At 43.5% G+C, this 27,108-nt stretch overlaps 1 protein-coding gene across 11 annotated transcripts in view; it reads right to left on the reverse strand.

Moving 5' to 3' along the window:
- Positions 1-27,108, reverse strand: part of FOXN3 (forkhead box N3) — a 349,057-nt gene that overhangs the window by 137,912 nt on the left and 184,037 nt on the right. For all 11 annotated transcript variants that reach the window (XM_016154506.2, XM_016154423.2, XM_036238444.1 and 8 more), the window contains one exon: positions 24,025-24,161. In XM_016154506.2, the coding sequence (XP_016009992.2) occupies positions 24,025-24,161 (137 nt within the window). The remainder of the gene's footprint in view (positions 1-24,024; positions 24,162-27,108) is intronic.

Raw genomic sequence — 27,108 nt, forward strand, 5'->3', positions numbered from 1 at the left:
TCCACCTGCTCTGTTAACCGTATTCCGTACAGAAGGACAAGTATTTAGATTTTGAACAGGTGATGTTTTATATACAACACACGGTGCTCAAATTTTAGACACTAGAGCAATTCATAATGTTCAGATTATGAAGCCTCAATCAGCACTTATTTCAGCCGTGAATATATCAGAAACAAATGACGAATTATGACTATAACAGCAAATACAAATCACCAGGCAGGACTCGCAGGTTTCAAGATTGCTTCTACTCCCCTCGCTGTCCGATAGGACAGTAAAAGCTCGAAGATGGTGACACTTTGCATTTCATTATTAAGGTAAATAAACATTAGGCCTGCTGCAGAATCAAACACAATTAAAACTTTAATTAACTGAAACCCAACTAGCCCCCATATTCAAATAATAAAAAAAAAAAAAACATCAGCAGGCGACAGGGGAATGGGAGGAGAGAGATTATTTCACTTTCAAGAGAAAGGGGCAAGTCAAAAGCTTCGATCAGGGAGTTATTCAAAACAGTCGTTTCCTGCGGCCTCTCAACAGTGGGCACATACTTTATGTATCAACATAATTACGAATCGAACATGCAAAGGCAAAACAGTGTCCTCCAACACATCAAGTATTCGTTCAGCCTATTCTGACAGAAATATGGCAGAAAACAGTCTCATAAATCCAGAATAAATTTTTAACAATGGGAATTCAAACTCAAGGCATGGAGGTAAATTTTGTAACCAGAGGACCTGTGTTTCCCAAACTTTGTGTTAGCTCAGGGGTCCTTAAGAGGAATGATCTCTCAAATGTTGTCCTTGGAATCACCCACCAACTGCTCCTCTTGCTGGAGATGGGATATCCTGCTTCTGAGTTTAGTTTCAGACAACGTGGTATTCTTTAGCATACCTCACCGGGAGAGCTGGTCACCCCACCATCATGGCGGGGTCAGACCCAGGCTTTATCAGCTGCAACAGAACCCTTGTGAGTCTCCGTCATCATACTTGGAGGAATAGGAAGGCCTGCTCTCTAACTGGGCCAAAAGCCACTTTGTATCAATAAAAACTTCAGATAAGGCAGGGAAGCCGACAGTGTGAGGAAGAGATCTAGGGTTGTAAGAGGCACCTGGGCCAAGAGCCAAACAAAATATCCCTCCAGGAAGCATGAGAAGTGAAAAAGACGTTAAAGCATTAAGAGAATTGTTATGACGGCTATAAAACCCACCACCAACGGCAGAACACCAGCTTGATTCTAACTCAGCCCCAGCCAGACCTGCAGAGTATTTTCAAGTGATCCCCCATGGAGGGAGCTGGTGTCCAGGGGAAAAATAACCATTCTCAGAATTCAAAATACCCATTCGCCTTCTAGACTTGGGCTTGAAGACATACTGACCAAGTAAGGTGTTCTTTAAGGCAGCAGTCCTCAACCTTTTTGGCACCAGGGACCGGTGCTTCTATGAGAATCTGATGCCTGATGATCTGAGGTGGAGCTGAGGCGGTGATGTTGGCGCTGGGGAGCGGATGCAAACGCAGATGAAGCTTCGCTGGCCACTCACCCCTCCTGCTGTGTGGCCTGGTTCCTAACAGGCCACAGAAGGTATGTAGGAGGCCCAGGGACTAGGGACCCCTGCTTTAAAGGGGGCCTGTCTTTGTATGCTCTTAAAGATCACGTGTCAATTTTATTTGTTTTTAGTACTTTTAGGAGCTCTTCTTCTTTCTTCCCATTTCTGTCCATCTTCTTCTTTTTTAAAAAATAAAAATAAAAAATAAAAAAAGAAGAAGCCTAGTAAGTACAACTACAGATCAACTCATTCTTCAGAAGCGCCCCAGGACATGGATCCACCACTCCAGGCCCTAAACCGGATTGTCTCGCTGCCTTGAGGAGAACTGGCACATTATTTCCTGAACAAAAAGCAAGGCGCTTTTAGGTCCTATAATCTCATTTCAAATCCTTTTACCCATTCCTTACTCTTTTGGCCCCAAGGCTGCAATCCTCTTTGGGTAATCTGAGGGCTAATGGGCGCCAGGTCCGGGGCGGCCTTTGCTTCCCTACCCCACACCACACCTCCGGACGAGGGGCAGCGTGCCAGGGTTCAGGGCCTCATAATGGCTCTGTTCGTACAGGGCAACTGTTAATAATTAGCAGGAAGCATTTTGTCTTTAAATCTCACAGCTTGAACAGTAAGACCTCGTGGCGCCAAAGAAACACTTAATTCTAGAGAAGTGAGACTTGTTTCCAACAGATTCTGTGTGGATCGACGCAAAGAATTAAGTGGCTTCATTCACCCTCCAATACATACATAGTTATTAAGTGCCTGCTCTGGCGGGGTGTGAAGCCTGGAGTGGGGGAGCGAAGGGGAGCAACAGAGAGATGGTCCCTGCCCTCATGAAGCTTGGAGTCGACTGAGGAAGAGATGGCTGTGAAGTATAAAGCCAGACAGACGAAGCTGGGGCCCATGTGAGGACACAGTGCCCTGGTCTGCAGGAGCTGCAGAGGGAAGGACAGAGAAAGGAGGTGTGGTGAGGCAGAATGAAAAAAAAAAACGAAGGAAATTAGGGAAGGCTGAGGAGAAGGGGACTAAGAGGCAGTCAGGAGCCATAAAAACAGGGAGCTTCTGGAAGGAACTGTCAGGGGGCAAGTACAAGTTTCAGAAGCATTGCTCAGGCCACTGAGGGGAGCACACCCGGAAAGAGGCAAGAAAGAGACCACCTGGGAGGTGACGGCGGCTATCCAAGTTAGAATGGCTTCTTAACATTCATTCATTTGTTGGTTCATTAAAAAAATATTTACCTCGTGCTATTATGGGCTGGGCAGTGTTCTTGATCCAGGTGATACAGCAGTGAACAAAACAAAGGCACTGCTCTCAAGGGACATTCATACAAATATATGAGATGCAGCTATGGAAAAAAGGAAGAAGGGCAGTGGCAATAGCGAGTGACACGGGGTGTGCGTGCCCGTGCGTGCGCTGTTTCTGACAGAGCAGCTAGGGAAGGTGCCTTTGAGAAGGTGGCATCTGAGAAAAGACATTAAGGGTCTAAAGAGATGACGGCAACAGCGGGAAGGAACAGGCAGACTGGATGCTGGAGGGAGCCGGTTCCTGGCAGAGGGCAAAGGCGGGCTGGAGCCCAAACGCTAGGGGTCAAGTTCCGGCTGCATCGTTTGCTGGTGCCGTGAACGTGAGTCAGTTTTAGAGAGGCATCAGAGAGGCAGGGAGCGCTGGGGTGGTGCCCCGACTGGCACAATGCGTCGGTTTCCTCCTAGTGCCCTTGGTGGCACCGGATACAGCCTATAAGGTTTTCGACCCCCTACAGACATCACATAGACAACATCTGGCCACAGAGCCATCATCACATGACGTCTATGAACCAATCAAGACCTGAAAGGGAGCAAAATAAAAAGTCTTCAGGAGAGTAAACACAGATTGCCAATTGTGGCCAACATCAACAAGACCCGAGCATCACCCACAGGAGCCAGAGTGACCTGCCTGATGGATGATGTCAAAGAAATCTGTGACGGTTTCTGTTGTTGCTTGAATCGGTTACATTAGCATCATTACAGAAGAGAAATTATTAATACTTTCAAAGGGGTGGGAGGCAGTCCTCTCATTCCACTTAAAAAGAAAATGCTGTTTACCCTTTTGAAATATTTATCACTAGCTAGAGTGAAAGCATTACGATAACCACAACCTGAATGGACCAGTTTGGTTTGAAACTTCTAAAAAGCACATGTGTGCATGGGCGTGTGCATGTGTGTGCACACGCACTCAATCTTTTTATCAGTTTAAGGCAAAATAATGGGAAAGGAAAGAAAAATGAAACCGTAGTGTGATGAAAGGGAACATCAAAAAAGAGCAACCTTTTGGGGAGAAAACACGGAAATGAAAGTTTACGAAGAGGAATAAGCAAAATAATATTTAATACTGCGCTAAAAGCTACATAACATTTTTTCTTCAATGTCATAACCACAGGGCAGAGAGACCTGCGTGCATGGATCCCCTGAAAACCACGTCAGGGCGTGCCAACAGCTGGGCACACAAAGATGACAACGCCGGCCCTGCAGCTGCCAGGTGCCAGGTGCCGTCCTGCACGGCACCACCACGGACCGTCCCGCGCCAGTCCACAGAGAAGGCTGAGCGGGTCGAACGCCAGTCAGCCCGGGGCTTCTGAAACTCCAGGGTGCACAAGAACCACGTGGTGGGGATCTGGTTTCTAAACCAGATTCTGACCCTAGGAGGTCTGGGGAGATGTCAGAGCCAGGCCCCAGAGTCACACTGTCCAATGTGCTGGGCACTTGCCACATGTGATCAGTTACATTAAAATGAAATAAAATTAAAACTTCAGCTCCTCAGTTACGCTCACCATCCCCACCACCACCACTGCTACATAGGACGAACCCTTCCTGCATTTACACTCTAGCTGCCAACTCTGCATCATAACAAAGATTCTCTGAAGCACCAAGGAACTGAGGTTACTGGGCCCTTTCTCCCATCTTCCCCATTTTGTGCAAGAGTAAAAAAAGGTAAACCATTCAGTGTAGAGGAGACATACAAGTGATATACCTCTAAAAGGTGAAGAAACTGGAAATGGATATATTTATTGAATATCTGAGTATACAGGACATCAACTACTATCGTCTTTAATACCCACCACCCACTCTGGACGGCAGGTGTGACCTGCCCAGCTTTACAGACGGTGAACAGACAACAGGAGAGGTTATGCTACTTGCCTCAGTGTCACGGAGCTAGTGGTAGGTGGCGTTGCAGCAGGTTTCCATGACTTGCAAGCTCATGCTCTGTCCTTAGGGGCCATGTGAACTGTGCCTCTTGGGAACCAGGCCCAGCCCCCTGCCCTGTCAAGCCAGATACCGTAGCTGCAGCTCACGAAGACAGGTGTGGTAGTATCTCCCAACACTGCAAAGTGGCCTCATCCAAGACATTAGACCTAGAGCCATGGTCACAGAGAGCCTTTAATCCAGAAAACACTTTAATCGGCGATCAAAAAGCAAAACAAGCTATTCATCTCATGAATTCTCATTCAACGAATACTTACTGAACACCTACCCTGTGCCAGGCACTGTGTGGGCCCTGGAGGTAAAGAAAGAATAGAGCTGCAGGCCCCTTGTCCTCCTAGAACACACACCTTTCGCAGGGGCTCTCAAACAAAGTCCCTTTCCGATGCCAGAGCCCCGTGAGTAGTCTATACCCAAATTCGACTCTCTAGGTACTTTAAAAAAATATGAAACAATGAGGAATTAGTAAGACACGTGTATATTTTCAGTCTCCAGTGTTGTACAGAATTTTATCTTTGCTTCACGTGTTGCTCTGAGGACAATGACCACAGCAAAACTACTCCTGATTCAGAAAAATCCTTTCTCTTAGGCTGCTGAATACCCGTCCATTCCACAATCCACAATCCCCCGACCGCCTCAGAAGTCACCAAGAGTGGCGCATACACTCACAGGCGCATGGGACTTTAGTCAAAACTAATGAATTTTGTGATAAAAAATTGATCTCTCTTGTTCCCATAATGCAGGCTCTGTCAAGAGAGCAAACAAACAGGGCTGTAATAATTAATCGAAAAGAAAGGATCTAATTAAATTTTTATATTAGTGTACATAATGGCCAGAAATAGTAAACACTGCTAAAAAAAAAAAAAAAAAAAAAGGGACTTGGAGCTGTAAAAAAGCTAAAAGCTCTCAGGCTCTCCAGCTAACCAACAAGCACTTACATGCTTTAGTGTGTGCTCACAACTCCATCTTATTTTCTAACCCACAGTAAATGGCATAAAGAAGGAAGACTAGAGAATGGTGAAATATTTAAGCGCTCACACAGTCCAATTCTACAGCTATTTATTGAGTGCTTCCCAATGCCTGACACCGCAATCCATCCATCCATTCCTCCAGCCTGTATCAATTATCTAATATACACGCACGCACGCACAGGCTGACCGGGGCCGTGGGGTCCTTCCAGGTGATTAAATACAATCAGGGCTCCAGGAGATGACTGCAATCTTATAAGAGAAATAGCACATGTTCACACAGGAGCACACTCTAAGGCAGTAGCTGCCAAGTTTCATCCAGATGATTCAAGAGATTTACTCTAACATGCAATGAGAAATTACATGATGGTTTCTCAGAGAAGGTGAGATTTACCTGCAAGACCAAAACTAGAATGTTAATAAGGAGGCTAAGTTGTCTGAGGAGAGACATGCTCTGAATGCTCTGAATATGTCTCCCTGATTATTATATGACATGCATTGTGACTACAGATCTTATCCCTGACTGGGGATCTCTTGCCTTGAGTGTGGCCTCAGTCGTGAGGTTGCCAGCCCTGGGACGCTGGGAATAGAGCATACAACATCCAGAAGTGACAGCTGTCACGAGATTTAAACTGAATAGCAAACTTACCTACAGCTTCAGGTGGAAGGAATAGATAACTGTGAACTAGTGAGGTTACATAATTCTGTAGGTAGACAGGAAGATACAGGTAGAAGGCACCCCTCCCCAAAAATCCCTGTGGGAAGAAGCTCCCTGAAGTTGATGGATCTATTTTGAGTTGGTATCTCAAGGAGCTTTCAGGGCCAGACATCTGTTTCAACCTTTCAGACTTGTTTACCCCTTAAACAGGGACTCAGAGTGTTGAAAGCCTCTGACCTTACCAGAATCATCCAAGTCTCCCCACCAGGCACAAGTGAGCAGGGAACCCATTTAAAAAACTTACAATAAATCCTCTGCACAAAGACTGGCTAATTGTGAGGTTTCTGGCTCCAAACAAAATAGTATTTAATAATTACAACATAGTTATTACGACAAGTGTAAACGGCAGGAGTCAGTAGAGATCTTAGAGATGATCGAGCTCATACACATCATTTCATAAACGTAGAAAGTGAGACCGGAAGGATGAAGTGACCTGGGTAAGGGCACACCGCTCAAGAGGGCCAGAGTCAACATAAAAACCCAGGTTTTCACACTCCCAGAACAGTGCTCCCCAGACAGCATGGCTAACGCTTTGCAAACCAGTCGCCATCACGTTCCAGTTCTTCAGCGCTTAAGAAGAGCTTCGAAATAGGCAGCAAGGTTAAAGCACAGTACTCTGTAAAGGTGACAGAAGGCAATTCTCGTACTACATTAATTTATAAACCCATCTTTCTAACTAGAGTGTGACAGGAAACCTGGCTTAGTCATCTAAGTGATTTACACGAGTGACTTATACAAAGCAGGACACACAGGAGCTCCAGCAACACTGGATGACTGAATAAAGAAACATTCTAGCTAAGTCAGCATAGAGGAAGAAGACGGATGTTTTGCTTTTCGGAAGATGGACCTTGGGAACCCATCTGAGAATTTGGAACAGGTCATAAAATTACAAAGAATTCCATGGTCTCGAACAGCTGATACCACTCCATGAGGTGAGCTTGACTGATGAACTGGCCATAGTATGGCCATTTAATAAGACGAAGAGTAGGTATCATCCTCTATTGAGATGTGAGAAAGATTGGAGGGAAGTAATTAAATAACTTGCTCCTATCATCTGGCCATGTGACTGGCATGGCAGGTAAAGAGGAGGGGTACACTCAGACGCTTCTGATGCAGGCTCCAGCAATTTCAGCCTGCTGGTTCCTGTTCACTCAATAACCACGCTGGACCCCACCAGATAACTGGGAGAAGCAGCAAAGCAGAAGAAATGAGAGAGGCCCCAGACCCAGAACGCAAATCTCCACTGCACCTGAGATCCTTGGTAAATACTCATCATGGAACGCGCTTACTACATTCTGCCACCAGTGCTAGGCATTACTTTCTCCCGGTCAATGATGCTTTACACATACTTTAAAGAGCTGACCTCTGTACAAATAAAGCAGGACTTAAACAAACCAACCAACCCAAGCCTTTTTCCATTATTTCCGGAATAACAGCTGACAAAATCCCTAATGCCTGAAACCCAGAACACAGAAGGTATGTGGAGCTTGCCAATGATCCTTGGCCAGAGGTGATCACCGCCCCCACCCACCCCTGCCACACACACACACACACACACACACACGATTTGACAACGTCTGGAGACATTTTTGATAATCTCAGGTTGGGGGGCTGCTGCTGGCATCTGGTGGGAAAGGCCAGTGACGGCCCCCACAACAAGAATTATCTGGCTCCAAATGCCAACGGTGCCAAGGTGGAGAAATCCTGAGTTAAACGTCAAACTTGCAAGGTCACGCTAAAAGTTTTGGAGGTCAATATTAGGATGCACTGCCCCAATTCAGGAGGATTCGGGCCAGTCATTCTGCTGCCCCTTCATTCTTGGCAAATCTCAGTGTAACCTAAAAATAAACTATTTATGAAGAGCTTCTTAGCTCCCAGTAAACCAAGGTAAACATCTTTGCTGACTGCATTAGAGGCATTTTCTCCCGGTTCCTTTATTGCAGATGCTGACTTGAGACCCAGAGATGCCAACAGAGTAGCTACAAGCACAGAACTGCTGTCTGTCAATCCCTGTGGAGGGACCGGAAGCCCAAGGGTGCCTGCCTGACAGTAAGAAACCTCCAAAGTCCTCCAACCGCCAACGAGTGACTCCTTCAGCCATAACTTTTGTGGGCAGAAACCGCCTTGCATTGAGAGTTTCAAAAACCTCAGCGGCTCCACGGAAGAAACACGTATCCATTTTCCGCCATCCGACCGCCGCTGCTGCCCTCATTTCTGCTCCACCAGGTTCTTCTGATCCTCGTGGCCAGACGTGGGAAGCAGGGGCAGAGAATGGAGACAGAGGGAACCACCACAACCACCCTGGGGTGGCAGGGCTCACTGACATTGCTATTTACAACGGGCCGTCTTGTGAAGAAAGAGGGAAGGGTAAAGCGAGGAAAGGCCGTTTTTGTCTGTGGGTCAGGGCGAAAGACCAACTGATGACGGGGTGGAACCAAGAGAAAAGCCATGCAACACGTTTCCGCTTGGCCTTTCAAAAGCAAGTTGTTGGTTTATTCAAGTGTTGCAATCGGAAGATCAGCGCTATTAGCACGGCAAAGGTCACATGCTAAGTGTGACTTCGTGGCCGTAAAAGGCATCACCTGTGGAAAGGCCGGCAGTCACCACCCACCAAGGATTCTGGAATCAAGGCCAGATGTGGCCACACACTGTTCCAGGGACTCCTGAGAGCAGGGAGCCTGTCCTGTCGGCCTCAGGATCCTCAGCGCCCGGGTCGGGTCGGGCCTGTTCAAGTGACAACCCGAAGGGATGAGCTGAGCGGATGTCAGAATGTGAAACAAGGTCTAAAAGAAACAGTGTTGCCTTTATTATTACTGTTGTTCCTCTGTGGCTGGATCCTTTTTTTTTTTTTTTTAATCATGTGATAAAATACACATAACCTAAAACTTGCCATTGTAGGCACTCATCCTGTTGTGCAACCATCACCAGTATCCAGCTCCAGAACTTTTGGTCATTCCAAACAGACATTCTGTATGCATTAAACACTAACTCCAGGTTCTCCTCTCTCCGTAGCCCCTGGTAACCTGTCATCTACTTCGTCTGCATGAGCCTGCCTACGCTGGGAACCTCAGTAAACGGAATCATACGATACCTGTCCCTTTGGTGTCTGGCTATGTCATTGAGCGGAATATCTTCAAGGCTCATTCATGTTGCAACATGTATCAAAATTCACCTTTTTTAAGGCTGAATACTATTCCACTATACGTATAAACCCGATTTCATTTATCCATTCATCTGTTGATGGGTATTTAGGTTGTTTCCACCAGTTGCTGCTTTTTAAATATTAAGGTGATTTGTGAATTTGGTGGAGCAATTGTGCAGGTGATAGAGAATGAAGTGTGGACTCAGATTCTGTCACTAACTCCCCACGTGGTCCTGAGACCCATTTCAGAATTTTCACTTACAAAATTGAGGAACTGAATTAGACCGGTGTTCTCCAAAATTTTGGGGAACATCATCTGTAGTTAAAAATAGATGTTTCATTATGACTAAGTTTATACAAACCCACATACATAATTAAAACAAAAGTTTCACAAAATAACATTTACCCTCTTATGTGCAATAACTCTGGTATGTTCTAGTCTCTTGTTATTTTTCATTAAAAAAAAAAAAAAGGAAGGTTACAATTCCCTAAATTGATTTGACAACCACACTTTGAAACACCCTTATTTTACATTACTTTTTCCCAAGCTGGTCTTCTTGGAATATGTTGGTAAGTACAGCCCTCAAAAAGGACCTTACATAAGAACTGTGGGAACCATCTGAATTAGCTCACTACGAAGAAGTTAATGAGCTACATTTCCCACACTTACTGACCATGGAGGACTTCACGCATACTCAAAAGCAAAGTCCTAACATCTCTTGAAACTTCATTTCGTAGTCATTTGGGGATCACTAAACTGGGCGACTTTAGGTTCTTTCCTGCTACAACATTGTACGCTACAGAACAGCATTTCTCAAAATGATGTTCCCGTTGCATACCTCAGAGAGGCAAATACCTCCCCCACGACCACACTAACTGTGACTCAGTTAAGGCAGTGATTTTAATACTGTATCTTATATATATGATAAACACATATATGACTATACATATAAATTTTAAATTAGTATAAATTAATATAAATTTAAAAGAAAATAATAGACTGTAGTTTTTAAAAGTTTTAAATTCAGAGAAAATTGAATGGAAAGTCTCCCCAGTATACAGCCACCGACATTCTACAGTTTTTTTAAAAGTCCCTCCAGTGATTCTGATACCTTACACCCTTTTCCCCCTTCATGTTGATCTAGAGACTTTATTAAAACCAAATTTTCCAAGACTAACCGTACAACAGCTCGATGGTCTAGCATGTTAATTTCGGTGGGTTTTCTCAAATGTAGCATTATTCCTACACCTTTTCGGATTGCTGAAAACACCCTCAGGCTCTGTGCTGCGCTTTGTCGCCCGAGTGGTCCGATCGACGTGGCACTTCTAAACCAACATGCCACGTGTGCTTACCGGGTCCTACCACCTAAGTCTCGCCATAGCAAACATGAAATTTCACAGCACTATTTCGATACTTATTTAGAGCCTAATTTCTATACACCTGGGTCAACTGGAATGAGCCAGGTTTTTCTGAAGAACTTTCGCTGCTGATTCCTTAACACAATTTTTTGTTTCTAATTCATTTTGTGACTTCGGCATCAAATAAAGGATGTTAATTACATTTATTCATTTTTATTTCACAAATATTATACTGCGTATATACATATTGAAGGTTCAGGCCAAGAGTTTTTTAAAAATAATATTAACAAGATACATTAACAACGACAAAAAAGCATACTCAAACACAAAAGCTGGTTAAGCCCTTATCAGCTCTCCCTACAGATATATTTAAAAATATATATATATTACACATAGCGATGATTAGATTAGAAAGAAAGTTGAAGTATGACTATTTATTCCTAAGGATGACAGTATTTTAGCAAGCCTAGAAGAAAAAAAAACAAAACAAAACCCTAATTACTCTAAGAGTGAAATTCTTGGACAAGGCAAGGTCTCTGATGTTTGAACTTTGAATTTCTTTTTCTTATTAAATGGTCAGTGTAAATGATCTCCAAAATCATAAAACTCAAGTCACAAGTCTGAGAAAATATGATTCTCCCCACTCCACATTTACTTTTATATTTTGTCTAAAACAGAAGATTTACATGCACGTAGGCAGACGCGCGCGCACACACACGATCGAGTCGCTGCCCGCTCACGTCCCTCACAGTGCCACCTTTCTCCATCCACACAAGTCAGGCCCTCTCTGCTTCCTCCCCTCGCCCCCCACCAAGTCCTGAAGATCACCTCCCTCCAACCGTCTTTGCTCCCTCCTCGCCACCGCCAGTTTCAGAACTTCCCATCTCCACTGGCTTGATCGACTGTAATGTCCTCCTAACGGGTCTCACCTCCATCCATCCCACCCTTATGATGCTACAAAACCTGCTTTTTGAAAAACGATATGCCATCTTCCTTTTCCAGGCTCATCCCTTCAACTATTAGATACCGGACAAGATTCCCACTGACGGCAGTGACCACAAGGTGCTCGATTACGTGGGGAGAGCTCAGTTTCTGGAGTCTGAACAGCGAGATCGTGCCGGCTCAGATCCCGGCTTAGCCGCTCGCCAGCTACGCGGCCCGCCACTTGCAGGCACGTGACGACCTCTCTTAGCCTGGGCTCTCACGGACGTGAAACAGTGCTAAAACCAACCTCATCGGATTCTTGTAAGAATTAAGTCACTGCATATATGATGTCTTTTATACCACAGTAAGTATTCAATAAGTGCTTGGTTTTCTGCCTCCCACTCAAAGTTCAGAACGGTTTAGGGTCCAAAACAGGAGGGACTAACTGAATTTAAAATTCTTTCTCACCCTTTAATGCTAAAGGGCGTATATTCATAGTTTATTTCTTAGAAGTCTCAAATACCGGGTGGAAATAGATCTTTGTTTGACTGCATCAAAGAGCTGTTGCAGAGAGATTCAGGTTGGTTTTCCTGTAACACTGATTTCAACGATCCTGATGACAGAATATGCCACATCTAAGAGGTGAGGGTGAGAGGGGGTGGGCGTTAGACAAGGGAACTTCAAAGGGCTTTAATAAGAATAAAATCCCCCCGGAGTCACCATATGTCCCATCCTTCCTTTCTCAAGAAAGGTCCCTTCAAGAGCTGGGAGGAGGAGCGGCCGGAGCGAGGGGTCCTCAGCTAGACAGGCCTTGGTATCATCGCCAGATTACCGTCGCAGATCCTGGGGCTTGGGGCACGACATACTCCTGAGTTCTGAAAACAGATTCTGAAGTACAAAGAACTGAGATCCTCGTCTTTTAGCAGGTAGGGAAGGATAACATTTGGGGTGGGGGGCGGGGCTTTCTTCTTCAGGGATGAAAGTGAAACAGTGAGATTTCCTGGGAGAGAGAAGCAAGACTTTGCGTAGGGAGGAGCCGGGCTTTGTTCCCATCAAAGAAGAAAAGAATGTGGGGGGGTGGGAGACGAAAAAAACTAATGAGTTACTGCCAAGAGATTTAAACACGGATTATGGATCGGGGAGAGAATGAACACAATTGACTGTTTTGGCCGGCCTGCGGTGAAAACTTTTCCCATTATGATGAGGGCAAGGAGGGCCCGAGCGACTTACCTTTCAAGTGCTCTGTTCTGCAGTAAGTGTACAGAGGAGGCTTCTTTTCAGTGAGGAGCAGAGGGAGGCTTCTTTTCACAGGAATAATGAATGAGACAAAGCTGGAGCAATTCCTAGCCGGCACCACCTTGAGCACATTTGCATTTTCTATGGCAGCTGCAAAATGTGTGTAGTCCTGACAGTATTTGGTGCCTTGGAGTCAACAGCCTGGAATTTATAACCTTTCCACCCCAGAGTAGCCTGATGGGTCTCTTAAGGCTTCGAGAATGACCTGGTCGAAGTCTGTGATACCCGGAGGTACGGCGGGGCCTTGGCAGACAGACGGAGAAGACGGAAGGCCAGAAACACACCGACACCGCAAAATCGCTCAAATATCTTCAGAGGGAAGGGATGTGGAGCAGAGCACCTCCCTCCCCCTCCCTCCGGCCCTTGCCTTGTGACAGTAAAGGGGAGGAAGGTAGTCAGTTACGCTGGCATCCCTAGGCGACGGAGAAAACATTTGGCACTAGTCTCATAATCTACGCTTTCTAGGAGGAATCATTGATGAATATTTTTTGAATAACACCTGCATGCAGGTTCTGTTTACAGCCAGGGAAACGAGCACTCAAGAACTCTGGTTTTCACGGACCTTAAATCTAGTGGAAAATACAGAATATAAAGTATAAAATGATACTTTACAATGCAAACCCATATATGCAAGGGCCAAATTGGTACGTGGCGTGTACAAAAACAATACTTCACAATTACCAAAAGAAAGTCTGGTGAGGGTGAGGAAAGAGAAATTAAAACACGCTGATTTCCTGTGGGCCGGGCACAAGTGCTAAGCATTCATTACATCCTTTTACTTAATTTAATGCCTGTAGCTCTCCTTTGAGATGGTATACCATAACACAAAAGACACAATAGAGGCTTGAGAGGGGTCAGATATTTGTCCAAGGTCACGCAGTCCAAGGCCCAGGTGAGGTTCTAACCTGAGTGCCTTTCTGAAACTTACTGGGATTTGCTTTAGGCCTGATGGTTTGAAGGTAGATGGCCTGCAGGAGCTGGACGGGAGCCTGGGGACCTCCAGTCCCAGTCTTTGCCAGCAAGTGTGGGGTTCTCAGGTCTTGCTCCATCGTGTACCCTCTTATGCACGCGGAGCCGAGGCCCAGGGAGGGACGAGGACCTGCCCAAAGTTACAGAAGCACCTCAGAGACAGGTGCAGGACAGAGTGCCTTGTCCGACTTCTGCTCCACAACGGGGCAGGGCTGTGACAGCCAGGGAGGCGGGGAGAGCTGGGGAAGCCAGCACCATACTGAGAGCTTGGGAGCTTCGGAACTTTTCCATGCTTCCTTACTGTTTCCCCAGACTTGCCTCTTCCTCCTGAGGATTTCACAGCTGCTGCATCCATCCGTCAGCCTGCAGGACCAGCTGGGGTCCCCCTCCACAGCAAGTATGGGCAGACATAAGGCTGGGCAGGGGGCCTGTGGGTCTGAGGAACGCACCAAAGCAGCCGGAACACCCATCTCCAGCGGGCGACTCCGCTGGAAAGTTTAAGAGGGGTGTCACTCTGTGTGCCTGTCTCTATACCAGCGGAAAAGGGGGTATGTGTCAATTTCTAACTCAGAAAAATCCTAAGAAACTGCTTTCCTTAGAGTATTTAAAACAAAAATCCTCTCACTCAGAAGTCCTACAGTTGCATAGAGAAGAGGGAACAAAGTAGAGAAAGCTGCTAAAATTCTTTAGTATTTTTCCTCTGAATAGTGGTTTTTTTCCCCTCCCCATTCACTTTTATTCTTGTGAAACTAGACAGATAAAGTGCGGTGGTGGGGGGCAGATTAAGTTTGTTAGACAGATATGAGTGCAATAAGCAAGCTAGTAAACAGACTTTGACCCAAAACTTTCCATTCAAAAGTAGTTAAACACACAGTAAACATGTCTCAACTTGGACTATTGCGATTAAGCAACTCAATCTAAAAAGATAAGGATTTAAAAATGTACCTAAACAGTTTCCGGATGTTTTCTCCAGATGACTTAAAAATCAGAAGTTAGCAATTAATGTGGAATTTCTGATGATTCTCACACTCCAAAACTTTCGTATATATGGCAGGGTCTCAAAGATGGTTTGACAAATAATGTGACATGAACCTCACGTTAAGAAAAACAAAAGGTTAAAAATGTGATCAGGGACTCCGGCCAAAAACATGTGATTCTACAGAACCAGGACACCCGTTTAGCAATCCCATGGGGACTTATACAAAGGGTGAGTATTGCTCTCATTAATTCAGTGGATAAACAATAGGGGGAGGGTCTGGGTGATTTGATGGACAGCTTTTGGAAATGATCTTCTGCTTGGCAAAACACTGCAGTGATAATTTTATTCACACGGAAGGAAGTGCAAAGAAGTGTCACTAAAACAAGAGAGGTAATTACAGGGCACAAATCAAAAAGCTGGATGGCACAAAATGAAGAGTAACTGAATTAGTCCTGTCACGGTCTTGAAATCTGGACTTAACAATTTCATGAGAAGAATCTGACCTTTCATTTCTGAGTGATGAAGCCATGCGTATTTTCCCTAATGTTTCGTTTCCAACCTACACGTGGGCTTGGAACACGACAAACATTGTTTACAGAGTGATAGCCCATACTCTATTGCCATTGCCACTCAACAGACTTAGGATATCTCAAGATTTGGAAGAGATTGAACCTTGTAATTCTCTCCGCAAAAATGAAAAGATGAAATATCTTCGAAGGACCTTGGCAGCTGGTTGTCTAGACTTGACCAGCATCCTCATGAGTGGCTTATTTACCCGTCAACCCAAACACTTACCTATCTCCTATTATGTCCCTGGCACAGTATTTGATGCTGTTCTGTTAGACCTTTGTTTAACTAAGCTTGAATCTTTCTTTCCTTCTCCCCATTAGATCTAAATAAATCCCTCCTAGCTGATGGCTGGCGGGCTGACCTTCTGAAGATGTTCTTCTCCAAGTTACACTTTCCCAGCTTTTCAGGAGTGACACACAGCCAGCCGGATAGCTCTCCTCATTATCTCAAAGTGTCTCTCCCATCTGTACAGAAATTTCCTAGAGAAGACTGATCCACACTGAAAGTGGGAATTACTGAGACCAATCGCTCGTTCAAATACTTACCTTTTATTAATATTACCTAAGATTACCTTTTGACCAATCTAATTCGCTGCTGTCCTGCTTATAATAAACTAATGCTACCTCCATTCTATCTTCCCCAAACCTTTATGAATGATGGGTTGCACCCACCCTCCAATCTAACTGTATTACATCTGTACCTTACGCACATACCCCACCTTTTAATCTGTGAAATCCAAAAGCATTTCACACAACCAGAAGTTGAAGAAATGGAAGCTTAGACATGGGAGTGATAGGTTTTTAGTTTCTGTTGTGATTTAAAAAAAAAAAAAAAGCCCATTTATACCACTACAAAACAAAAAACAGGCTGCCTGTTGTTTTCACACTGTATATCGTTGATTCCGTGCATTTTTGACAGTTCTTTCATACTTCTAACATGTAGATCAATATCTCCCCGCCAGAGGGTGAGGGGTTTGGTATTGCAGAACACAGGTCAGCCTCAGCCTGCAGACATTCCCCAGCTCTAACGACATCTAAGAGGCTCTGACCAGGCATCTGCCAGTTCCTCCACTGGCTATGTGGAGAAGCAACCAGGCGAAGACCCTAGGCTCCCCCCTCAGTCCATCGACACTTCAACTTTCTAACCAGGAATTAGGGACACACACGCTCCTTGTTGCCCATCGTCTCAGGAGTCAGAGCAACAGAAACATATCGGTAGTAGATGTGAAGAGATCCTAACGCTTCTGCAATCAGAATACAAACCAGAGGCTGAGGGTACCCCGAGAGTCTGGAGGGGCTCTCTCAGCCATGAGTTTTACTCAGCACCTGAGTAAAACAGATATAATCGGCCCAGCTGCTTAAACATTCAACTTTCAAAGTGAGTGTGAAAACAACGGAATTGGATAACCGGGCAAAATATTCATGTGATATGCCTACTACCTAAGTCCTCAAAGATAACAGGGGCTGTTTTCCATTTAAATAAAATAATGCAAGATTAAATGAGAATAAAATGTACAATAAACAGTATACTGAAGACAAAATGCTAACAGCAAAAATACTGTGAGACCAACTCAGAAAATATACCGGAAGTCAAAAGATAATATGATTTGATATGCAAATAAAATTACAGCCAACTAGTGGATTTTTAGTCTTTCTTTTAAAATGCTTTTTCAATGAATGGATTTTTAAACCTCACACTGTGAATGACCATTATTTTTATATATGAGTGACCTCATACAATTTTAAGGCTTTTCTATTATGTCTTCTCCAATCTTTTAACAAAATTAAGTTTAAATTTGCAAGTACTATTATTAGAAAATCGTGCCATCCAATCCCATATCCATTTTACCACATTAATTTAGCACATTCCCTCTACATATGTAGCACAGTGTAGGCTTACTGTGGATTTTTTACGTTAGCCTTCTTTAAAAAATTACTCTAACAAAAACTTGCAGTTTAAGCACATTCTTTCAAAATATCTAATATCTCGCCCTTTTCAATTAAACTTACAAAAGTGTATTGAATACGAGGAGACTTTTAAAAACAATGGCTCTATCAAATATGTTGTTTGTAAGTAAATATAAGGTGTAATAGTAATGCAACTAATCGAAATCCTCACATTCTTCCCTCAGGCTTGACTACATGAAAACTTGCAGTGACACACCAATCTAACCATTTATCTTCAACACAAGTTAAAACTGATTTTATTGTGGCTTCCAGTTCTTTTGCCAACTATTAAATGCATAACACCACTCTGAGTAACTGGAATGAAAGATGTCTTATAAGTTAAAAAATTATTGGATGCTATCCAAGCAAAGAATTCCTCGCTGTGTGCAAACCCAGCATTTCAGTGGGGGAATTAACACCGTTATATTAACAAGCTTAACATTCTGAGGATTTTCTAATCTTCTAATTGTCTAAAAGGATGAGCTCCCAAAACACCTTACCTTCCCTACCTCCTCCCAATGCAATCTCCCATCTGACATTACCAGCTCACTCCTTCAGCCACGACTTACTTACCCGGAGAGGAATCGCTGATGATTTCATTAATTCAAATATATACTGACCACTCTGTACAATTTCTACATCCTTAGCAATATTAATTACCCTGCTATGTAGGCATTTAAAAGAAATCATAAAGAATAAGCTCAAAGCACATGAATATGGCACCAAGCAGGATAAAATAAAACCTTGGGCCAAATCAGCACCCAAATCAGCCATTTTCGTTAAAACTCTAAATATGTGAAAGGCTGAATCTTTGGAGAGGCTATATTTTTTTTAGTGGCCCATTAGATTGCTCCGAAGAAGCAAAAATGTAAAGAGCTAAACGATAAGTTTAAAAAAAAAAAAAATGAGAGCGACAAACTTTCTTCACATGTTTTGACTCTGCAAACTTTGAAGTCATCCAAGAAATACATCTTTAGACCTAGAACATCAAATTAATAGTCTTGTGAATTCTCCTAGCTTTGTATATGTAAGTGCTGTAATACTTTACACAAAATATATAATACGCTGCCATTATTTTCAGGCAGAAGATAATGAAACAACAAATGGAAGACGCAATGGGGAACAAAAATCCCCTCCAACAGGGTTTGTGTTCATCTGAGTACGCCGCGGGTGACCCGTCGCACTGACCAGAGGCTCAGAAGACGCTGAGATTTTTCTGGACTTACCAAAGAAGCACAAACTTGTTTTGGCTTTCAAATTAGGTATATTTTATTTAACCTCTCTTTTCTGAAAACTGATCATCCAGAAAACTCTCTATAAACCATACTGCTTAATTAATCGTAAAATCTATTCCCACCTATGGTGAGAGATGATTAAAATGCTTTTTCTGCAAAAGCGACTTTGGACTGGTGCCTATACCAGAAAAGATATTACACAGGATCCATATACATAATTTTTGAAAACAATCTGATGTCATAAACACAATTATGGGACATCTGCTATTTACAGGGCATTAATCTAATACTGTAAGGTTTAAATGCCCTCACTATACAGTATCAAAATCACACATGCAAAAAACATCACCCACTGGGGAACCAACCGTCTGTTTATTTAACCATCAGACATGGAGAAAGATTAGAAAATGAGAACTTCCTAAAATGTTGGTGGGAGTATAGACTGGAACAGCGTGTAATATCGGAAGGCAATTTGCCAATCTCTCTATCAAAAGCATTAAAATATGCATACCCTTTAATGAGAAATTCCACATCGAAGAGGGATAGGCGCATGCAAGATAACCATTAAGACAAGTAACAGGACTTTTCTGAAGGGATTGGACAAGAAACCAAATACACCATCCTCCCTCCTCTTTTAAGAGTTGGAAGGCCAGGCTGGCAAAGGTTGAGTCCTATGGAAAGTGGATTGCGCATGGTTAGCCCAAATCCCTTTGCGGCCATGGGGAGCGTACAAAGCCCAACTGAGTGCCATGTCACAAAAATAAAGCTCCAAACACTGTAATATCCTCCCTACAGCGATGCCCCTTGTGCAGCTCAGCAGATCCTACAGGGAATTAGGTAAAAGCAAGAGAGCTCCTTGCAATCAGCCCTGCAGATGCATTATGACGAAGACAAAGGCGGACACCAAACGAGGCCAGACAACTGCTCAGCGATGAAATGATTTCACTTGCCATTACACCGAAAACGGCTTGAATATTTAAATTTGATAAAATCGAAAAACTCAACTAGTCTGCCTTTTTCCTTTTTTAACAGAAGTTACAAAGAGCGCACTGAGTATCCCTATTTACCCTTCGCTCAAATCTACATTACTACAGTACTAAAATCTGACATTACTATAGTACGTTTGTCCCAACTAGGGAACCAACACTGGTACATTACTATCAACTAAGCTGTGCGGTCTATTCTATTTCACTAGTTTTTCCCTAGCGTCCTTTTTCTGTTCCAGGAACTCATCCAGGATCTCATGTTACCCATTTAGTCCATCATGTCTCCCAAGCCTCCTCTATTCTGTAACAGTTTCTCAGACTTTTCTTGTTTTTGATGACCTTGACAGCTTTGAAAAGTGCTGGCCAGGTATTCTGTAGAACGTCCCCCCTTGAAGACAAAACTACTGTCTGATGTTTTTCCCCTGAGACACTGGAGTTATGGATTTGGGGCCGGGGGTGGAGGGCGTGGGGAGGGATAACAGAGGTAAAGTGTCAATTTCGTGACACCATATCAAAGGTACAAGCTGTCAACTTCACATGAAGGATGTTATTTAGTTTTGATTACCTGGTCAGGGTAGTTAGTAACTGCCAGGTTCTTCCACTATAATCTTTCTTTTCCATACTCTAGTCTTTAGAAGTAAGTCACTGAGTGCAGCCACTCAGGGAGTGGGGAGTTAAGCCTCATCTCCTACAGTGGAGGAAGTATCTACATAAATCGTTTTGAAATTCTTCTGTATGGGAAATTTGTCTCTACACCCATTTATTCAATCATTTATTTATGACAGTGTGAATTCATGGATATTTTTTATTATTTCTTTTCGGTTATAACCCAATACTATTGTTATTTATTCTGTTGTTCGAATAGCCCCAGCTTCGGCGACTGGGACCAATTCCAGGTGAGCTCTGGTGTCACTCTGACAAACTCCATCATTTTGCATTTTGAATACTTCCTCCCTTTCTTCTCCATATTAAGCAAAAATGCCTTAAGAAAAAAGGATAGTTACAGAAAAACTGTGCCCCACCCCCCAATTCATGTTCAACTCCTGGCCACCAGTACCTGAGAATGTGACCTTATTTAAAATAGTCATTGGAGATGTATTAGTTAAAATGAGGTTGTGCTAGAGTAGGGTGGGCCATTTAGTCCAATATGATTAGTATCTTTATAAAAAGGAGACATTTCAACACAGACGGCACACCAGGTGAACACCATGCGAAGATTGGGGTGATGCTTCCATAAGCCGAGCAATGCCCCAAATGCCAGCAAACCACCAGAAGCTAGGTAAGAGCTACGTGACAGCCTTGGAAGGAATCAACCCTGCAGACACCTTGATCTTGGACTTCTAGCCTCCAGAGCTGGGAGAAAATGAATTTTTGTTGTGTTAAGTCACTCAGCAGTTACTTTGCTATGGCAATCTAATAAATAGCTAATGTCACTTTTCAATTAAAAACAAATGTGGCATCCAAAGAAGTAGGTATAAGGTAACGCTAACAAATATCCAAAGAGTACACTGGAAAACAGAGGCACGAGTCTATAAGCCACAACACTTAGCATTTTACTGGACGTGACCAAAGCACGAGGACAAGGTTTTCAGATGTCCCATTTCCTCTGCAGAGTTTTCAGCCACCTGCAGCGTGGCTCAGAGCACTCCTTTGCCAAGCACACCTGCAAGTACCAGCAATGACCACCCATCGTGTATAATCGCCATCTTCAACATGCTAAGTACCAGCTCCAGGAAAGCCGAGCGCTTCCCAGGTGCCCCAGGTGCCCCACACAGCAACCCCGCAAGCCGCTGACAGGTGATTCCCTACATCACAGGGGATCCGTCCAGATAACGTCGAGTCAGAATTTCTGGTCCCCATTTAATGACTCGCTTTCTCGCTCTGTCCCACTTCATGCTTCCCCAAGTAGTGTCAACAAGTGGCCTCACAGCTTAGAATGAGAGCCGAACATCACAACGTCATAAACCACACAAATACTGTACAATCAGCCAGTACTGGGTACCTACAGCCTTCAGGTGAAGGATTACAGTCCCCAGGAAAGACAAAGGGCCTTGTTCTCACAGAGTTAAGATATGGAAGAGGCAGGCTAGGATCTGATATGTCACCTCACTACGCATCCAGTGACCTTTATGGAGGTGAAATCTGAGCACCCGCATGGGTAAATACGGAAACATTTTTTTCCCCTCAGCCAACTGGGAAAAAAGGAACAGGAGGTGATAGTACAGGACCTGAAGTATTCATTTGGAAAGCGTTTTCATTACAAAAAGTCGAATTTGTCTGCATTTTTATGCCTATATTTAAAAAATCAAATGTAGTCATGAAGCTTAGGACAGCTCAGAAAGACTCTCGCCTGAGTGTGCATTCCCCTGCTCTGCTATAATCCTTCAAATTATTAAGTAACGACTGCATTTCCCTTGGGGTCACACTTGGCAACAAAATTCTGGTCTAAAATGAACCAATGAGATGATCTAGTGAATAAACTTACATTAACTTCCCAGAAGCAAATGGATATGAAATATGAGGTACAAACTGGGAAGGAAAGTAAACGGTGTTCTGTGGGGTCTGCAGGCTAAGGGAGGAGAGTGACAAAGGAACAAGAGGGTCTGGGAAATGGTCCTATAACCGGTAGCTTCTCCTCCCCCACCAACTCCGTATACATCAGCAGCGCTCCACTCCGGTCCTAGTCCCCTTGCATCTGAGGAATGGCCACAGCCACAAGAAGAAAACCAAGCATATGGCTCTATCCTTCTGGATGTTTCTACGATGTTGGCTGGGTTGCTTTGGAAAATCCCATCTTATCTCCTACAGCTATATGACCTCAAGTTGTCATTTCCAATAAAGTATGCTTCCACTGATTTTTATGAACATAGATAAAAGCTGCTACAACCTTTCTTTTCCCCCCAAAATCTTTCAAGGCAACTGTAGTTGCTGTGTAGGGTGATTTGTTTCTAAGGCAACAGCGTATATCTCAGTACTAATGGCCTGTCCTTTTGCCAGGCAACAAACAGTCTTGTGATGCAACTGCACCTGTCTCGGCTACGCGTTGCTATGGAGACGCCCCAGTTGCCATGGCTACCATCACGCTAATCGCTAGCGAAGGCAGACATACAGCAGTCTTCTCAGAGAGCCCAGCTGTTCTTCCCGTCTTTTGCTGAAGACTGATTGTCTGGGGCCTGTGATGGAATGCTCCTCAACTGAGATGCACAAGAACTTCATTAATGCTGTTTCAGGGCATCACGTTGTGCCCCTTTCTGTAGAACACAGGACTAGAGAAAGACTGCAAAGCCGAGCCCCATAACACTACTGAAACCTATGCATTCACACCATTCCTCGTTGACAAAAGCTCGTAATCCAAGGTTAATTTCTCTTAACTGGGTGGTTAAAATAGAAACATTTCTATACATTAAAAAAAAAAAATTTTTTTTTCAGAAGGTTGAGGGATATTATGTCAAAGCCCAAAGCCAAGTACTATGTAAGATAAAATCAATTTTAAAATTTGGCTCTGTGCTATATTTTGGGGAACTCTAACATTAATAACACTTTTTAAAAAGTGACAAGCTACACATCCTCCCCTCCATTTATGTCTTTGTAAAAATAGTACACATGACCCACGACCTCCCTGCCTCAAAAACGATGGGCATACGAGGGGAAATAAAAGTCTCCACTGTTCTCTGTTCTCCTTCAAAAGGCAAACATCAAGTAACCACAACAAAATGATCACTCAGGAGCACCGTGCACATGGTGACCGGAATGACAACAACCGGGTGAGTTTTTCAGGGCACACCTGTAGACACTCCTGGTCAGATCAAGGGAAGACAAAGTCACTTGGTAGTCTCATTCCTGTACTTTTATTCCAACAAATGGTGACACACCGAGATGCTAACGCTGTCACCTTTTCTTTGTCAACGCTTCTGCCCAGGAAGACAGTACTTCACCCTCCATGAAGTCTTCTGGAAACACATGCCTCTGAAGCAGCAAACACGGTAAGTTTGCATGAAATCTAACAATGAATATACCTCAAATAATACTTACCTTCCTTCTCACTTATCTATTTTAAAAGGCATACAGCTATTAAATTAGTTTCAATACCTGTCTCTGTCAAAATAAGGCAACTTCAGTAGACAAACAAAAAAAAAAAAAAAAGGAAGTCCGAACTGCTTACCTTTGATATGGCTGAGGAGAGGCGGGAGGTGTACTGAACACGTGTGGGTACGGGTGATAAGGTGTCTTTTTCAAAGCCTGAATTAGATTTTGTCTATACTCTGGGTCTATGCACCACAATGACCCTTTCCCAATACTCTGCAAAGAAAATTGGAAAACACACATGATTAATACAGAAACATTAAGTATTTTTCAGTAAGTATTATCATAGTTACTTACTGTTAAAAGACTCATTTATTTGTTAACTGTTTGCCAGCCTTAAATCTTGTAATAAATATTGTACTCAGATGACAAAATACCATAAAATGCACTTTTTCATATTAAGTCTGACAGATAAAAGGAACATGTTATTACTGGGTGATACTAATACAATAACGTTGTAATTTTCATATCCCAATGACCAAAAAACTTAGATTTCTTTATTATTTTTCACTGTCAACTTTGAAGAACATGTACTCTCTTCTAAAAATTAATTAATTTGTCAGATTTCAAACAATGAAAGAAAATACTCCATCACTGCTTTAAAATTCCAAGAGTTCCGTTTTTAAACCATATTGCACTGGTACTACTTTATAAAAACAGAAAAGTTATCCACTTCTTTTTTCCTACTTACTCACAAAATACAACATTTAAGCTTCAAATAGAATTCTGTAATTACCTTCCCCAAAGAAACAAAAGCACTCAGGCAGCAGTGATAAACCTATGCCAAAATCCAGTATTTATTTTTTGGATTCCTCAGTTCAGAGTACTCAGCTACAAGCCTAAATGAGTCGAATCTTTAGATGTCAAATGTAAAATGCAAATTTTATAAACCTGTTTGCATGGAATGAGAGAGACTTGCTGAAGCCCACTTTCAGCTTGGAAGCTTTATGGTATGTGGACAGCATTTTATTAAAAAAAAAAAAAAAAAAAAAGAAAGAAAGAAAAGAAAAAGAAAAAAAGTTAAGTCCTTCCTGTGAAACCCAGTGGAACTGCAGAAAGCTGACGGTCGGTCCTGCTTTGACCACTTTCAAGTGACAGAATGTGCCCAAGCTGTTTGATAAGGTCATATGTAAATATTTACTGATTTAGAGAGAAGTCAAATTACATAAACCCGTGCCCACCCATGTTTCCAGCCAACAGACTCTTGTTTTCAGAACTACTGTTTTACAGAAAGATTTAGAAAGCAAACAAGAAAATTGCTCAACTATTATAGGAGGGAATGCCCATGAAAATCTCATAGAAGGGAGTACTAAAAATAAGTGATTCCTAAAATCTTTAAAGAAGCTTTTAAAAATGTGTATTTTAGTTATCGGTTCACTAAATAATTTACTTACAAACTTATTTACAGAACACACTATAATTCTTTACTATTAATAACGTTAGCAAGCTGTGTAACTGGAATTAACTCTTTCTGGTGCACTGAGAGCAGAGAATTGCTCAAAGCCAAGGTCAGGGGGCTGGGACCCCCATGCCCCAGGCACCCATTCCCAGGCACAGGCCTGACCCCAAACACAAGTTCCAGTCAGGCTGACCTGCCTCAGCTAAACACCAAAGTTCCCAGTTTAATCACCGCACTGTATAAAGATGTGAAAGATTTCAACTTCAGAAAACTGCATATCCGCATACGGCTTTCCTTTCATGTGTCCATTTTCAAGCCCAGAATAGTTCGGGAGAACTGATGAGACTTTCTGAGTAAAGCAGGCAGGCCACCAAAAGATCTGCCGAGGACCCTCCGTTCTTTGCTTTGGGAAAAAAACACTCAGCATGCTTTTCGGAAGGAAGCCAAAAGCTAGGGGTGGAGAGGTGTGAGGGAGGAAAAGGTAGACCATAACTGCCAAATCTGGATAATGCAAAACAGGGGTCCTCAACCCCTGGGCTGCAGACCGGTACCAGTCTCTGTGGCCTGTTTAGGAACCAGGCCATTCAGCAGGAGGTGAGCGGCAGGTGAATAAAGCTTCATCTGCACCTGCAGCCGCTCCCCAGCAAGGGCATCACCGCCTCAGCTCCACCTCAGATCATCAGGTATTAGAGTCTCACAGGAGCACCATCTCTGGTGCAGAAAAAGTTGGAGATCGCTGCTGTCAAACAAAGCACAAACGCCCACAGAAGCCCATAACTCCTAAGCAATGAGGGCCCTGGCCTGACCACTTCAGAGCTCCCTGTGGAGCCCAGTGGGACCTGTCTCTCTGATCCACTTAAACAAAGGGCCCACACCAAGCTACCTGGAGGGCTAGGGCCCCATACAATCTGAACATTTCTGCGAAGAGATTACCTAAGTCCTGGGAACCTAAAGACTTTTGTTTTCATCAAGGTGGCTTTTGGGGTAGAGTCGGTTAATCTTACAGGGAGTAAAAAATATGACAAAGGAAAAAAAAGGACAACTGATCCTCATAGAGAAACAATAGGCCAAGACTGTGGTTTCTCCCAACCCTGACCCAAGTAGCTTATTTATTATATTACAATACTATTTACAAACTAAGTGGAAAACCACAGAATTGAAGGGGACATTTCACAAGGTAAGTGATCCAGGTGCAAGAGGCAGGTGGAGTTACAGTAAGAACAAAAAGTTCTGGAGCAAGACATTTCCTGTGCAGCCTGGGAAAATCACGGTCCCGCAGAAAGTCTGGGCTTGCTCACTGGCAAAATAAAGACCCCTCGGAGATTGGTGCCAGGCCCAGGGATGGCACAGTGACAGCATCCACAGGTACTCAATCAACGACAGGCGGTGTCATGAACATCTCCTTTCTGACATTAGAAAGGCAGCAAAGCTGGCTGTAAAATGCCTTTTATTAAATCAAATCTGATTTCCCCAAAGCCGTCCATCGTAAAACAGGCACGGAATTCCAACAGTCCCGCCGGGAGGGGCTTTCGGCAAGCTGCCGTGGTGAGGCAGGAGGGAAATGAACTCTACTCATGGGCTGTTGGTCCTGGCTTAGACTTTAAGAAGCTTTTCTATGTTTTCAGACTCCTCTTTATTTCCATCAACCCCCACATCGGCCTCTGTGTACCCCTCACTCCGTGTCCTCTTTACTGTAAATTCTCCTTTGCTCAAGAAGCCAATTCTGACTCACGACCTCGCTGCGAGAGGTTCTTTCACCTGGTT

Source organism: Rousettus aegyptiacus, unplaced genomic scaffold (genome assembly GCF_014176215.1).
Source record: "Rousettus aegyptiacus isolate mRouAeg1 unplaced genomic scaffold, mRouAeg1.p scaffold_m13_p_3, whole genome shotgun sequence".
Taxonomy (NCBI): domain Eukaryota; kingdom Metazoa; phylum Chordata; class Mammalia; order Chiroptera; family Pteropodidae; genus Rousettus; species Rousettus aegyptiacus.